Source organism: Oncorhynchus clarkii, chromosome 18 (assembly GCF_045791955.1).
Source record: "Oncorhynchus clarkii lewisi isolate Uvic-CL-2024 chromosome 18, UVic_Ocla_1.0, whole genome shotgun sequence".
Lineage (NCBI taxonomy): Eukaryota > Metazoa > Chordata > Actinopteri > Salmoniformes > Salmonidae > Oncorhynchus > Oncorhynchus clarkii.
This window is the reverse complement of record NC_092164.1, coordinates 14,485,332-14,501,608: the sequence shown is the minus strand read 5'-3', so window position 1 is coordinate 14,501,608 and position 16,277 is coordinate 14,485,332. Positions and strand designations below refer to the sequence as shown.

General features: G+C 45.6%; 2 protein-coding genes across 6 annotated transcripts in view; both read left to right on the top strand.

Annotated features, from left to right (window-relative positions):
- The window catches only part of LOC139373045 (runt-related transcription factor 1-like), a 47,308-nt gene extending 43,911 nt beyond the window's left edge, over positions 1–3,397 (top strand). For 4 of the 5 annotated variants that reach the window (XM_071113069.1, XM_071113065.1, XM_071113067.1 and 1 more), the window contains 2 exons: positions 1,267–1,413; positions 1,538–3,384. In XM_071113069.1, coding sequence (XP_070969170.1) covers positions 1,267–1,413; positions 1,538–2,046 — 656 coding nt within the window. In that variant the 3' untranslated portion in view covers positions 2,047–3,384. Of the gene's footprint in view, positions 1–1,266; positions 1,414–1,537 lie in introns of all 5 variants that reach the window. The other variant, XM_071113066.1, reaches the window with a different exon arrangement.
- A 2,281-nt stretch (positions 3,398–5,678) lies between these two features.
- Positions 5,679–10,399, top strand: LOC139372459 (protein downstream neighbor of son homolog). Its single transcript, XM_071112183.1, has 8 exons — positions 5,679–6,216; positions 6,492–6,572; positions 6,807–7,007; positions 7,157–7,335; positions 7,453–7,631; positions 7,914–8,314; positions 8,475–8,678; positions 9,729–10,399. Exons 1-8 carry the CDS (start codon positions 5,797–5,799, stop codon positions 9,864–9,866), a joined length of 1,803 nt encoding a protein of 600 aa, XP_070968284.1. The 5' UTR covers positions 5,679–5,796; the 3' UTR covers positions 9,867–10,399.
- The last annotated feature ends 5,878 nt before the right edge of the window (positions 10,400–16,277 follow it).

The window sequence follows — 16,277 nt, the reverse complement described above, 5'->3', positions numbered from 1 at the left end:
GTGTAATGAGTAAAGGTGTAGTGAGTGAAGGTGTAGTGAGTAAAGGTGTAGTGAGTAAAGGTGTAGTGAGTAAAGGTGTATTGAGTAAAGGTGTAGTGAGTAAAGGTGTAGTGAGTAAAGGTGTAGTGAGTAAAGGTGTAGTGGGTGATGTAGTGAGTAAAGGTGTAGTGGGTGATGTAGTGAGTAAAGGTGTAGTGAGTGATGTAGTGAGTAAAGGTGTAGTGAGTGATGTAGTGAGTAAAGGTGTAGTGAGTAAAAGAGTAGTGAGTGAAGGTGTAGTGAGTAAAGGTGTAGTGAGTGAAGGTGTAGTGAGTGAAGGTGTAGTGAGTGAATGTGTAGTGAGTAAAGGTGTAATGAGTAAAGGTGTAGTGAGTAAAGGTGTATTGAGTAAAGGTGTAGTGAGTAAAGGTGTAATGAGTAAAGGTGTAATGAGTAAAGGTGTAGTGAGTGAAGGTGTATTGAGTAAAGGTGTAGTGAGTAAAGGTGTAGTGAGTAAAGGTGTATTGAGTAAAGGTGTAGTGAGTAAAGGTGTAGTGAGTAAAGGTGTAGTGAGTAAAGGTGTAGTGAGTAAAGGTGTAGTGAGTGAAGGTGTAGTGAGTAAAGGTGTAGTGAGTAAAGGTGTAGTGAGTAAAGGTGTAGTGAGTAAAGGTGTAATGAGTAAAGGTGTAGTGAGTGAAGGTGTAGTGAGTGAAGGTGTAATGAGTAAAGGTGTAATGAGTAAAGGTGTAATGAGTAAAGGTGTAGTGAGTGAAGGTGTAATGAGTAAAGGTGTAATGAGTAAAGGTGTAATGAGTAAAGGTGTAGTGAGTAAAGGTGTAGTGAGTGAAGGTGTTGTGAGTGAAAGTGTAGTGAGTAAAGGTGTAATGAGTAAAGGTGTAGTGAGTAAAGGTGTTGTGAGTAAAGGTGTAGTGAGTGAAGGTGTTGTGAGTGAAAGTGTAGTGAGTGAAAGTGTAGTGAGTGAAAGTGTTGAGAGTTTTACACACTCACATAAAACTACTTCCCTCACATCTCTCCTCAATCACATCCAGTATAGACATCTGTAATGTTTCAGTTTCTACCTGTCCAGATGCTGGAGTGAAACAACCTCCGGCGAGTGTGTGTGTGTGTGTGTGTGTGTGTGTGTGTGTGTGTGTGTGTGTGTGTGTGTGTGTGTGTGTGTAACCCTCTCTCAACGTGTGTGTCTGTGGGTGGTGGGATAGGCAGAAGATATATTTCCATTCTAATGAAATGAATGAATAAAGTATCTGTTCTATTCTAATCTCTCAGACTCTAGGCAAATGCAGACATCTCCGTCGTGGTCCTATGAGCAGTCCTACCCCTACCTGGGTCAGATAACCACGCCCACCGTCCACTCAACTACGCCCATCTCACCCAGCCGCTCCTCCCTCAGTGACCTGTCCAGCCGCCTCTCAGGTAACACACAAACACTCATTCACCCACTGCCGACTGCCTGTAGTGTTCTCTTACCGTCATCGGTCTCTCTCATTCACTTCCTGCTTCCACTCTAACCTCTAACCCCTGACCTCTCCCCCTACAGGCCCTGACCTCACAGCCTTCAGCGACCCCCGTATGTCCCTGGATCGCCCGTTCTCCTCCCTGACCTCGCTCCCTGACAGCCGCTACCCTGACCCACGCATGCACTACCCTACTGGGGCCTTCACATACACCCCTACCCCTGTATCCAACGGTGCCATCGGACTGACCATGGCAACCACCCCTGCTGGGCGTTACCACACCTACCTCCCCCCACCCTACCCCACAAACGCCCCCCAGGGCCAAAGTGGACCGTTCCAGGCCGGTTCCTCTCCCTATCACCTGTATTATAGCACGGCAGCTGGGTCCTACCAATTCTCCATGATGGCGGGGGGAGGCGGGGAGCGGTCTCCTCCGAGGATATTCCCTCCCTGCACCAACGCATCCACAGGGTCCTCCCTCCTGCACCCGTCTCTGCCAAATCAGAGCGAAGGGGTGGGGGTGGAAGCGGAGGGAAGTCACAGTAGCTCCCCTACCAATATGGTACCCGAGGCCGTATGGCGGCCATATTGAGCACGGCAGCGGGGTTGACAAATGATTGACGGACTTGCTGGCTAATTGGAGTGGAGAAGGGGCTTTCACGGAGCGTTCCTATTGGATCATTAGAATGATCAAGGAACAAATTGAGGAAGGAACAGAAACAGGGTGCCATTTTACACCGAGGAGCATGCAGCAGCACTGAACTGAAAATAATTCAGCTTTGTTTTATAAAAGGATTGTTTGCCATGGTCATGATTGTTGTTGGTATTATGAATTACTCTTGGCCAAAAATACAATGGGTGATTTTTATGTGCCACAGGCACTCCCCCCCTATCCCACCTCCCCTTGTACCTCCTCCCATATCCCACCTCCCCTTGTACCTCCGCCCCCTCTCCTCCCTTAGCCCACCCCCCCCCCCTTTGTACCTCCTCCCCCTCTCCTCCCTTATCCCACCTCCCCTTGTACCTCCGCACCCTCTCCTCCCTTATCCCACCTCCCCTTGTACCTCCTCCCCCTCTCCTGCCTTAGCCCACCCCCCCCCTTTGTACCTCCTCCCCTCTCCTCCCTTCTCCCACCTCCCCTTGTACCTCCGCCCCCTCTCCTCCCTTATCCCACCTCCCCTTGTACCTCCTCCCATATCCCACCTCCCCTTGTACCTCCTCCCCCTCTCCTCCCTTATCCTACCTCCCCTTGTACCTCCTCCCATATCCCACCTCCCCTTGTACCTCCTCCCCCTCTCCTCCCTTATCCCACTCTCCCCTTGTTCAAAATGGAGAGAGTGCTGTTAATGTAAATGATGGTCAGCCAAGATCTGTGTCTGTTCTGTCATGTTTGTATTGGTTTATGGCCGTGATATTGTCTGCACTGATCTACAATCAGCACTGTTATTCGATTCACAATGGTTAAGGGTAGGAATTTACAGGGAATGCTGTACCCAGTTCAGTGCTTATGGACATTGTACTGTCACACCAAAGTGTAACAGGTCATTTGCTTTATGATTCCTTAATTTATTCTCTTACAATACATTTTTGGTTGTACGGTGTGTGTGTGTGTGTGTGTGTGTGTGTGTGTGTGTGTGTGTGTGTGTGTGTGTGTGTGTGTGTGTGTGTGTGTGTGTGTGTGTGTGTGTGTGTGTGTGTGTGTGTGTGTGTGTGTGTGTGTGAAGGAACAGATAAGGCCTACATTGCCACATGGTTCACCTCATAGTTGTAAATAGTCTTTAAATGTAAATGACGACATTGTCCATGTTTGATGACATCATTGCCTCCCACACAGGTTTGTCACAGCAACATCAAATACACCTTTTCTCACATTTTGTTTTACTTTATGAATATAAATATTGTTGTAAAGAAAATAAAACCAGTCTTTTTGTATTTTCTCTAAATCTCTCTCTCCCACAATCTGTCTCAATCTCTCCCTTTCCCTCTCTCGTATTGGGCTGAAAGGAAAGGGACTTGTTGGCACTGGAATCTGTGCCAACATTCGCCCCCCTCCTAAGCACACACACACAGCCTTATGCTATTCCTGACCCAGGAAGAATTTACACAGGCAACCAGACAAGCCCTGGCCTGCCCTCTCTGCCACTCTACGTTTCCAGAAAGACAAACGCAACCTTCACTAAAATACACACTGATATGGGCGCGTAGACAGACACTCACAAAGACTTCTGAAATGTGCTGTAAATACACAAAGATATGGCCACTCTCTCTCTCTCTCTCTCTCTCTCTCTCTCTCTCTCTCTCTCCCTCCATCTCTCTGTCTCCCTCTCCCCCCCTTTCTTGCCCCCCCCCCCCTCTCTCTCTCTCTCTCTCTCTCTCTCTCTCTCTCTCTCTCTCTCTCTCTCTCTCTCTCTCTTTCTCTCTCTCTCTCAGGGCTAAATAACCCACAGACACACACACAAACTGACACACAGATAGCTGAATAAAGGCGAACCTGTCCAGACAGTGGGTACACAGAGCGTGGCTGTTAGGTCTGTGTTGTAATCCTTCTCCAGGACTCAGGCCAAGGCCCATAAAACCACACAGTCTCCAGGAGAAGAGGGCAGTGGGGTGGAAGAGACGCAGAAACACAGGCTATGATAATATAATACACCACTATTCACTGTCAGTCTATAGTATAGCCTATGATATTCTTTATCCAAAACCAAGGAGTTCATCTAGGAATTTATTATGTGTTCCAAGCAGGTTTCAAACGGATTAAAACCCATAACTCATGTGTTGCAACTGCAAGTAGGCCTACATATAAACCAATTGAATCATCTACTTTCACATGTAACAAAGAATCCACAGACAAATAGGTATATTCCTCATAACTTGGTTAGGGGAACCTTATCATAAATCAACATTCAATGAGAAAGCGTTGTGAATAGCGTCTCGTAAATGAGGCACACAGACTTTGTGGTGGTCTTATGAGAAACAGGCCAAACTTGATCTACGTATGTCTACCATGTCACGTTGATCTTCCTTTGAGGAAGTGTAGATCGGTGATTAAATTATAGTCCCAACTTTATCATCAGGGACGCATACTTTCCGTTGCTTTGTTTGAAGTTTCACCAGGGGTGTATTCAATCAGCCGATTCTGTGGCAACCCGTTTATTAAACGGAAGCAACGGAAATACATTTTCTAAACGTTTTGAAACTGTTTAGACTAATGATTACACCCCTGGTTTGTTTGACAATGCTCGCGCATGTCCAGGTCAGTGAAAAAGACCTGTATACAATTACAGGTGCACTAAACCCTCAAACCCGCCTTATTATAGTCCGTGTTGATATAGGGTAGTTTTTCCAATAGGCGTAGCCTACAAGCCAGAGGTACTGTTGAGGGGAACAGGAGAACACCCACCGCCATCGGGAACGTGGGGAACGAATTAAACTAGTTTATCCCCGTTGATATTGGCAACCTATGAGCGTGACATACTCAATCACAAAGAATAACCTGGAAAGTGTTAGCTTTGCTGTTAGTCATGGCAGGACCGAACACAGACACAAACATATGTGGATGTCTGTGTGTTGAAGTTCAAGGCCCACAACAATCAATTACTCCTACTAACCTTGGGATACTTTTGAGACGACAAAAGTACTGTCTTTCCACCCAAATGACAGCCCAAATAATCGATTGACAAATTCGCTAATCCTTGAAAACCGTTAAGAATCACTGACGGGCAGTTTCATTGAGTTCGGTTCAGCTATGAACGTGATTGATCACCAACAGTAATGATAAACGCTGAGAAATGATCGCTAACAGGAATTAACATACATACTATTAATCACTTTGACAAGAGGGAGAGAGGGGGTCGAGGGGACCGCTGATTGTTGCTCGGACATAATGCAGATGAGAAAATCAAGAAATGTATTGAAAATGACATACACATATCTTATGGATATATATTTTGTAATAATTAATTAAGCATAACAGGATATAGGATATTATTTTAATGTCTGAAGAAACATAAATTATATTGATTTGTTTTCCCGGCAGATTTAGAGAATCAGTGGCTTTATGCGATTGCAAAATTGATCTTGCAGTCATAATTCTAGCCAGAAGATGGCGCCAACGCATCTGAATTGTTGTTTGGCTCGAAGCGCGCCGGCGTAACTTGAAACTCCTCCCCTGAAATTTTAGCGGGACTCTGACGTTCCACTCACGTCGCGCGCTAAATTTGTTTTGTGTTGAAGTATATTCAAGGAACAACAACACAGAGGGGTATCGGACGCACACAACTATTTTAAACGCCTTTCTTCTTGTTGTTTTCGGACTAAACTTGTTTTACATTATCCTTACAAAATGTCACAACAAGCTGGTTACTCACCTAGTTTCAAAAGACCAGCTGAAATCCTGCGAATGCGGAGGAAGAGAGCCCACAGCGAGGGTGTCAGTTCTGGCGGCCGAGGCGCGATTGCCAGCCCGTGTGAGGGTGCCTCTATATCCGCCGTTCGACCATTCTCCCCAGGACCCCTGTTCGGCCAGGGTCGCTCTGGAGGGGGAGTGAAGCGGAGAAACCCATTTGCTAGCATCGAGAACACCTTCAGCAGCCCAGCGAAGAAGAAAGTCTTTATTTACACTGATGACGACGCCGACTCGTCGGATTCTGTGAAGCCTGGCGGCTCTGCAGGAGTGGAGGGAGAGAAGTCAACAACAAGAACGCTGCCATTTAGTGAACGACTTCTCCAGGCAGAAGAACTAAGCAAAGACGTGCCTAGCAAGGTATGATAGTGGCACACGTTTATACATTGTTTATCACGTTATTATTGTTGTTGTACAATCTAGCTTGCTACTGTACCTAACGCTAGCAGACTTGTATTATTGTCCAGCAAACTACAGTATGACAGAGGTAACGTTAGTTAGCTAAATGCAGTGTTAGCCAGCTAACTACTGTGCACAGTTGACAAATAGCTTTATCTGTCAAAGCATCGCACCTCATGGTGACTTCACACTGCTGTTTTTGTTCTGATCTTTCCCTATTTTCTCTCTAACAACAGAAACCAACTTCTCTGTCTGAAGACGACTCACTGTTTGAAGATGAGGATTTGTTCCAGGAGGAGAGAACACCCATACTGAAGGTGAGTTCTATTAATTTCTCTATTCTCTTACTCCTTATGGACATGTCTCCAACTCCATTCTTGGAGAGCTACCAAAAGCCTGTTACAATCATAGCTATCTACATTATAGACAGGCTGTGGAGTAGCTGGTGTGCAGGCTTTTATTCCATCCCATTCAACTATTCATGGCTACAGACTAATGTTAGGGGTTGTTTTGGTATTTTGTGAGTCAACATTTTATCTTGTGTGTGTCAGAGTCCCCAGGCTGGTGCAGTAACCTCCATAACACCCCCTGCGTGTGTGGAGTACCCTGCAGACTGGAGCCTGAAGACGCGTCTCCTTTTCACCTCCCTGCTCCCCTTCTCCTGGGCTGTACAGCCCAGAGCTACAGAGGAGGCCCAGGGTCTTACCCAGCACTGTAGAGGACAGTACACCACTATACCACAGAGTATACAGGTACTGTTATACATGTTACACACAGACACACCAATGGCAACCCCAAGGCAAAGGAGTACTGGTACCTGAGGAGCTTTACTAGCAACACAAATATATTGTACTCAGTCTGTCTCTCACACTCTGATACTCACTTCTCTGTGTTCCTCCAGGACCCTCGGACATCTGCTGAGCTACGATGTGGGTTCCAGCAGTGTCTGCAGTTCTGGCAGCACCCGTCCCTGTCCTGGCTCTCTCTGTTCCCCCGGATAGGAGCAGAGAGAAGCTTCACTGGCAAGAACGTCCCCTGGGCCCAGGACATGGCACTTCAACAGAGCCTCATGAGTGAATGGTGAGTGGGCATCAGAGGGGAGTGTGTGTGTGTGTATTATTTCAAAAGTTTTAAATGATCTTAAACTCAACTCCCCTCTCTCTCCTCTCTCTCTCTCTCCCTTCCGCTCTCTCCCAGGTCAGTGAGCCTGTCTTCCCTGTACAGTCTATTGAAGGCCAGACTATGTCCATATTTCTATGTGTGTTCCTACCAGTTCACTGCTCTTTTCAGAGCCTCAGGACTGGCGGGGAACAGCAACATCACTGCACTACTCACCCCGACCACCAGGGGGCTCAGGGAGGCCATGAAGGCTGATGGTGAGCTACAAGATACAGTACATCCTTCAAGTTTATTATGTCATATGCCCAGGATACACACATGGTGTTTAGTCCAACGAAACGCTGACCTGCAGGTTCCCTCTCAATAATGTGACAACAGTAAGAAGTAAACAGTAAATCTAATAGAATAAACATTTAGCATTGGTATAAATACAGGTAGTCACTCAACAATATCATGTAGAAGTTTGTTATTAAACATTTATATATGGATATTCTAATCTTGATAGTAAAACATTTTCTGTCAAATACCTGTGGTTGTAGGTATTGAGTTCACACTCCCCCTGCTGGAAGAGAGGAGGAAGAGCAAGGAGCAGGGATCAACCGCACACAACCAGGAGACAGATGGAGAGGAGGAGGAGACACAGTCTGAAGACGATGATGAGGACGATGGTGGGTTTTCCTGGCTGACGGAGATGGGAGTGCAGGATAAGATTAAGAAACCAGACAACATCTCCATCAAACTGCACAAAGAGCGCAACTCTGTGTGTTTAGACCACAAACCAGAGTCTGTAGTCTGTGTGTCGGGAACGCACACCTTCACTCTCATCAACTTCCTCATCAACTGTAAGAGCCTGGTGGCAGGGGCTGGATCACAGGCAGGCCTGCCCCCCACCCTACTGGCCCCTACAGCCTTCAGAGGAGCTACGCTACACTCACTCAAGGTGAGACACACACTGCTGCAGACTGAAACCGTCTAAGGAGCCTTACCTCCCACATTTCAATTTTCAAATGGAAATAACAAAAACTAGAAATGGAAAGTTTCAGAAGAAACGTTGTGTCTAACAGAAATTACAAGCATGTTGCCTTGTGTGTAATTGTCAGGCGCGTAGTGTGAACGTGAAGACCCAGGTGCGTGCTGCGTACCAGGATGTGTGCAGTCTAGAGGTGACGGGACCCATAATGCCTCATTCTCTCCACGCCCTGACCAGCCTGCTTCGGCCTGCTCAGAGAGGAGGCTTCAGCACCGCACTCTACACACACGAACCCACCGCTGTCCTCAACACGCACACCACCACCAGGGAACAGGTCAGTCACACACACACACAAACCCACCGCTGTCCTCAACACACACACCACCACCAGGGAACAAGTCAGTCACACACACACGAACCCACCGCTGTCCTCAACACGCACACCACCACCAGGGAACAGGTCAGTCACACACACACACAAACCCACCGCTGTCCTCAACACACACACCACCACCAGGGAACAAGTCAGTCACACACACACAAACCCACCGCTGTCCTCAACACACACACCACCACCAGGGAACAAGTCAGTCACACACACACACGAACCCACCGCTGTCCTCAACACACACACCACCACCAGGGAACAAGTCAGTCACACACACACGAACCCACCGCTGTCCTCAACACACACACCACCACCAGGGAACAGGTCAGTCACACACACACAAACCCACCGCTGTCCTCAACACACACACCACCACCAGGGAACAAGTCAGTCACACACACACAAACCCACCGCTGTCCTCAACACACACCACCACCAGGGAACAGGTCAGTCACACACACACAAACCCACCGCTGTCCTCAACACACACACCACCACCAGGGAACAGGTCAGTCACACACACACACGAACCCACCGCTGTCCTCAACACACACACCACCACCAGGGAACAGGTCAGTCACACACACACAAACCCACCGCTGTCCTCAACACACACACCACCACCAGGGAACAAGTCAGTCACACACACACAAACCCACCGCTGTCCTCAACACACACCACCACCAGGGAACAGGTCAGTCACACACACACAAACCCACCGCTGTCCTCAACACACACACCACCACCAGGGAACAAGTCAGTCACACACACACAAACCCACCGCTGTCCTCAACACACACACCACCACCAGGGAACAAGTCAGTCACACACACACAAACCCACCACCGTACCAAACACACATGACAACACTGTAACGGACTGGTATAAAGCCTCATCAGTTGATCTCCACAATTCAAAGTTAAATCACAATAAAAAATCCTTTGTACTTGTTTGTTTATATCCTTCTCTTCCTCCCTGCCTCTCTCCCTCTCCCAGGCTGAGCAGGCTGTAGAGCTGGATGGATGTGGTCTTCATCCCAGCACCATCCAGCAGCTCCAGGAGCCCTCTACCTTGGGGAAGTCTCCCCTCAGACAGCTCCATTTGAACAATTACTCCTACACATGGAAGTCCTGAGAGGAACTCACCCTGCCTCTATCAGAATGCCCAGAGAGCACTGCTAGGCTACGTCCCAAATTGCACCCTTTTCTCTTTATAGTGAAATGCTTTTGACCGGAGCCCAATAAAGTAGAGCACTATATTGGAAATAGGGTGCCATTTGGGACACAACCTAGATGCCTTTAGTGGACCGTACCATTCCTACACTGCTGTATACTTACTGTCAATATCTGTCTGAATAGCCTGTCCACAGACTCCTGGTATGCTGGCAATTGTAGTTTTACTAACTCCCTGTCCCCTGGACTACAACCCAATGACATATGGGAAATGAAGTTTTTGTACATGTAAAATTCCTGGATTGGCCATAATGAGTTGGATTTGGCTAAAGACTTGCTGATGATTTTAGACCCTGCCCTAAGATGCTTTTGTTTTGAACCATTTTTTTAATTCCTGTTTTAAGAGCTTCTATTTCAACATAATTGTTTTATATTAATGATGTTATATCTCTGTACTGGTGACATTTTATTGGATTAAATTAATTTGTCACATGATTATTCTGCTTGACTTATTTTTTTCCCCCATGACTGTTATAAACTTAACGTCGAAGTCTAAACCTTGAAAGGTTTTGATATCCTTATTTTTTCCCCCTGATTTGCTCATGAGGAGAATAGTCAGTCACCGTGTGGTGTCTTGGCAGCAGAACCACTGTGCACTGACTATTCTCCAGCTAGAGTTTCATGTTCCGTTAACGGGAAGCCGACCTGGGCTGCATCCAGGAGAAAACAAGGTTCTGAAAGCTGCAGATAGAAATGGATTGTATAGAGCTGACCTGATTCCCTTCTACGTGTCAGGCAAGAGCATGTCTATTCTATACTGAACAAAAATATGAATGCAACTATTTCAAAGATTTTACTGAGTTACAGTTGATCTAAGGAAATCGGTCAGTTGAAATAAATTCATTAGGCCCTAATCTATGGATTTCACATGACTGGGAATATCTGGGACTGTTGGTCACAGATACCTTAAAGGTAGGGGCGTGGATCAGGAAACCAGTCAGTATCTGTGACCACCATTTACCTCATGAAGCGCGACACATCTTTGCATAGAGTTGATCAGGCTGTTGATTGTGCCCTGTGGAATGTTGTCCCACTCCTCTTCAGAGGCTGTGCGAAGTTTCTGCATATTGGTGGGAACTGGAACACGCTGTCGTACACGTCGATCCAGAGCATATGCTCAAAGAGTGACATGTCTGGTGAGTGCAGGTCATGGAAGAACTGGGACCTTTTCAGCTTCCAGGAATTGTGTACAGGTGGACATGGGGCTGTGCATTATCATGCTGAAACATGAGGTGATGGCGGCGGATGAATGGCAAGACAATGGGCCTCAGGATCTTTCCACGGTATCTCTGCATTCAAATTGCCATTGATAAAATGCAATTGTGTTCGTTGTTTCTGCCTGCCTGCCCATACCATAACCCCACTGCCACCATGGGGCACAGTGTTCACAACTTTGAAATCAGCAAACCGCTCTGGTGGACATTACTGGAGTCAGCATGCCAATTGCATGCTCCCTCAAAACGTAAGACATCTGTGGCATTGTGTGGTGAAACAAAACTGCACATTTTATAGTGGCCTTTTATTGTCCCCAGTACAAGGTGCACCTGTGTAATGATCATGACGAAATTCTCACTAACAGGGATGTAAACAAATGTGTGCACAATATGAGGGAAATAAGCTTTTTGTGCATATGGAAAATGTCTGGGATCTTTTATTTCAGTTTATGAAACATGGGACCAACACTTCACATGTTGCCTTTATATTTTTGTTCAGTGTACACAGTACGTTGCTATAAGAATGTTTTGAAAACGTTTGAGCCCACTGATCTGCATAGCTGCATCTTAATGAGTAAATAGGAGCATAGCTATAGATGAACTACACTTGTGAAATAGGTGTAAAAGTTAAATGGTGCAAATTGGCTACCTTTATGCACCAGATGTCCAAATTAACAGGATTGATTGAGGGGGTTTACGACCAAACACTGGACTGGATACTATCAATTTATGTTATAATAATCCAACATTCAGTCTGCCGTGTGCTCCTCTAAAGGTTATTATAGTTTTGTGCTTTTATATTCATTTTTTGTCTCAGTTTTCAGATCCACTTTACTAGTTTTTATTTAGTTTGTTTTCACAAAAACATTTCTACATAGTTTTAATATTTTTTTGTTTCAGTTTTAGTGTTAAGCTTACTGTATGCTTCCCAGTCTAAACAGTTTGTGTGCATATTTTATGTCAAGCCAGGGTAAGCCTACACAAAACACAGCCCTCATTTTAAGTTTTTCTAAAATCCCCTATGAGAGAAATTAATGGTGGAAAAACGATTAATTTTCCTGTTTTACCGCCAGGTTTTATGGGTATTATATGACATCTCCACCATGGGGCTCTATCGGGTGGTTGGATTAATATAAATTAAATAATAGCTCATAATGTGAGTCCTGACACAGACATCTGCTTCTCACGGTTAAAAAAAGAGGACATCCTCTTGCCAATGGCTGAAGTCTAACCCGTGTGCAGATCCATTTCTGGCGGTTCGTTGTTTATCTTGCCAAGATAACCAGTTATTCTGTTAGAGCACCCTTCACGGTGACTTGTTCTGTTGCCAACATTAATAATCGAGACGATCAAGCAGACTTTTTATTTTTAGGCTCGTGAGATCAGCGACATCCACCCGACCCTGAACGGATTATCGTATCGATTTATTGATTGGCTATGAGTGGGATTTAGGCTACATTTCGAATATATTTTAAACACTTTTTTTTTACCAGACCTAATACTCATGTAATAACTTAATTGTTTCTCTCCAGATGTATTCTATAAATAAAAAAATATTTGTAATTTTTGTAAAAAAAATATTATAGGTGATCAAGGGTAGACCTCTTGCAAGATGATTGGCTTCTTGGTGATTTTGACGTCAGTCCAAGCTGGTGAGTTTCTTGAGACCTAGGCTACTCTCTCTCAATTATATGAAACTCATCAATAAGCATTCTCTATTTTCCAAAGGCTTGTGTCATTATTTGTTTAAAACTAGAGATTTCTGCTATACCACTGCTCTTTCTCCTCTCTCTCCCTCAAACTTTTTCCCATCCTTCATCCCTCTCTCACACGCCCCCCCCCCCCCCCATGTCTGTGCCTACCTTCTCCCCCGTGTATGAGCTGAAGGTGGGGTACAGAGACAATGTCACCCTGCCCTGTAACTTTTCCTCCTACCTCGGCCAGGAGGATGAGGGGGAGGTCCGCTGGGAGGCCATGGGGCAGGAGGTGGCCTCTATGGAGGTTGGGAACATCCTTGGTGAGGCCAGCTGGGACGACGGGGCCAAGGGGGTGGAGGTCAAAACGACACTGGGGTTCTCTTCCCGGGTGGAATTCCCCCCAGCAGAGAGGATGAGAGATGGAGACTTCTCTATGACCATCCAGGAGACAGTGCTGAGCGATGAGGAGATGTACGAGTGTATCTGGCTGGACCGCAAGACCATCTCTACGGTCTGGCTCAAGGTTCAGGGAAGTCTGTTTTCAGGCTTTCCCATTCAGAGCCGCATTCTGTGGTTGGTGAAGTCGACCAGCGGCCATTTTGGGTGTACCATTTGGAATGTTTGATTATCTTAATTTATGCTTATCACATCTTCTCTCATCCCTCACTCTTTTCTACTACTCTCCATCCATTCTCTCTCACAGAGCCCGACCCTCCACGCTCTATCACGCTGTTCAAGGGAAGCCCGGTCACTCTGCCCTGCTACGGTGTCATCCCCAAGACCCAGCCCACCAGCCAGATCTACATCCAATGGCTGAAGGACAATGTGGAGATCATGACCCTTAACCCTGGCCCAGACGACAAGGGACCTAAGGAAGAAGACCTCCGTCTCTCTCTCCCACCCAACAACCTGCTGGAGAATGGTGACCTGTCCTTGTTTATCTACAAGACGGAGCTCAAAGACCAGGGAGTCTATCGCTGCTTCTACAAGTCCAGGGGCTTCGAGGACCCTAAGAGTGGGATACCAGAGGGTGTCTCTCTGACCATCCTAGATCCATACACTGACCTATATAATTTAACAGGTAGGTCTACACACACTGACCGATATAATTTAACAGGTAGGCCTACACACACTGACCTATATAATTTAACAGGTAGGCCTACACACACTGACCGATATAACTTAACATGTAGGCCTACACACACTGACCTATATAACTTAACATGTAGGCCTACACACACTGACCGATATAACTTAACATGTAGGCCTACACACACTGACCGATATAACTTAACATGTAGGCCTACACACACTGACCGATATAACTTAACATGTAGGCCTACACACACTGACCTATATAACTTAACAGGTAGGCCTACACACACTGACCTATATAACTTAACATGTAGGCCTACACACACTGACCGATATAACTTAACATGTAGGCCTACACACACTGACCGATATAACTTAACATGTAGGCCTACACACACTGACCGATATAACTTAACATGTAGGCCTACACACACTGACCGATATAATTTAACAGGTAAGCCTACACACACTGACCGATATAACTTAACAGGTAGGCCTACACACACTGACCTATATAACTTAACAGGTAGGCCTACACACACTGACCTATATAACTTAACATGTAGGCCTACACACACTGACCGATATAACTTAACATGTAGGCCTACACACACTGACCTATATAACTTAACAGGTAGGCCTACACACACTGACCTATATAACTTAACAGGTAGGCCTACACACACTGACCTATATAACTTAACATGTAGGCCTACACACACTGGCCGATATGACTTAACATGTAGGCCTACACACACTGACCGATATAACTTAACAGGTAAGCCTACACACACTGACCGATATAACTTAACAGGTAGGCCTACACACACTGACCTATATAACTTAACAGGTAGGCCTACACACTGACCGATATAACTTAACAGGTAAGCCTACACACACTGACCGATATAACTTAACAGGTAGGCCTTCACACACTGATTGACATTGAGTTTGTTCTTTAATTTGTGCTCCTTGTTTTTGAATGTGAGCGCTAGTAACATAGATTTTTCAGTGTTTTTCCCTTTTGTAACACATGAACAGAGAATGTCACCAGTAGCTCAGACTTCAGTGGGACTAGCGGTGACAGTGAGAACCCAATAACATTCTTCACTTTGGTGACCCAAGATAAGGAGAATATGCAAGGTACTGTACAGGTGTTGCAACGTTTGAAAGCTATTTTCTCCCCAATGCTTATTATTACTTATTGTTTTCATTATTGCTGGGACATACTGGTAACATTTCATTACATCATTACAGTGACATCATCTGAGCCAATATTAGTGCAGACTGATTCAGATCTGGGTCTATCAGGTGACTCTCGGCCAATCAATTACATCAAATGATAATTCATTCAGGACTAGTAACTTTTTAAAGTGTATACAGTGCATTCGTAAAGTATTCAGACCCCTTTGCTTTTTCCACATTTTGTTACGTTAAGACCTTACACTTATTCTAAAATATATTACATTCTTTTTTTTTCATCAATCTACACACAAAACCCCATTATGACAAATTGAAAACATGTTTTTAGACATTTTTGCAAATGTATAAAAAAACAGAAATAGCTTATTTACATAAGTATTCAGACCCTTCGCGATGAGACTTGAAATTGAGCTCAGGTGCATCCTGTTTCCATTGATCATCCTTAAGATGCTTCTACAACTTGATTGGAGTCCATCTGTGCTAAATTAGATTGATTTGACATGATTTGGAAAGGCAAGCACCTGTCTATAAGGTCCCACAGTTGACAGTGCATGTCAGAGCAAAAACCAAGCCATGAGGTCGAAGGAATTGTCCGTAGAGCTCTGAAAACGGATTGTGTCGAGGCACATTTCTGGGGAAGGGTACCAACAAATGTCTGCAGCATTGAAGGTCCCCAAGAACACAGTGGCCTCCATCATTCTTAAACGGAAGAAGTTTGGAACCACTAAGACTCTTCCTAGAGCTGACCTCATGGCCAAACTGAGCAATCGGGGGAGGACGGCCTTGGTCAGGGAGGTGACCAAGAACCCGATGCTCACTCTGAGAGAGCTCCAGAGTTCCTCTGTGGAGATGGGAGAACCACCAGGAAGTACAACCATCTCTGCAGCATTCCACCATTCAGGCCTTTATGTTAGTGGCCAGACCGAAGCCACTCATCAGCAAAAGGCACCTGACAGCTCGCTTCGAGTTTGCCAAAGACACCTAAAGGACTCTCAGACCATGAGAAACAAGATTCTCTGGTCTGATGAAACCAAGATTGAACAATTTGGCCTGAATGCCAAGTGTCACGTCCGGAGGAAACCTGGAACCATCTGTACAGTGAAG

What these genes read in the sequence shown, in the direction of transcription:
- LOC139372459 (XM_071112183.1), top strand. Translation starts at nt 5,797, where the DNA reads ATGTCACAACAAGCTGGTTACTCACCTAGTTTCAAAAGACCAGCTGAA. An exon ending in AGAGAACACCCATACTGAAG is followed by an intron (nt 6,573 to 6,806) that starts GTGAGTTCTATT and finishes TGTGTGTGTCAG; the next exon opens with AGTCCCCAGGCTGGTGCAGT. An exon ending in CAGAGCCTCATGAGTGAATG is followed by an intron (nt 7,336 to 7,452) that starts GTGAGTGGGCAT and finishes GCTCTCTCCCAG; the next exon opens with GTCAGTGAGCCTGTCTTCCC.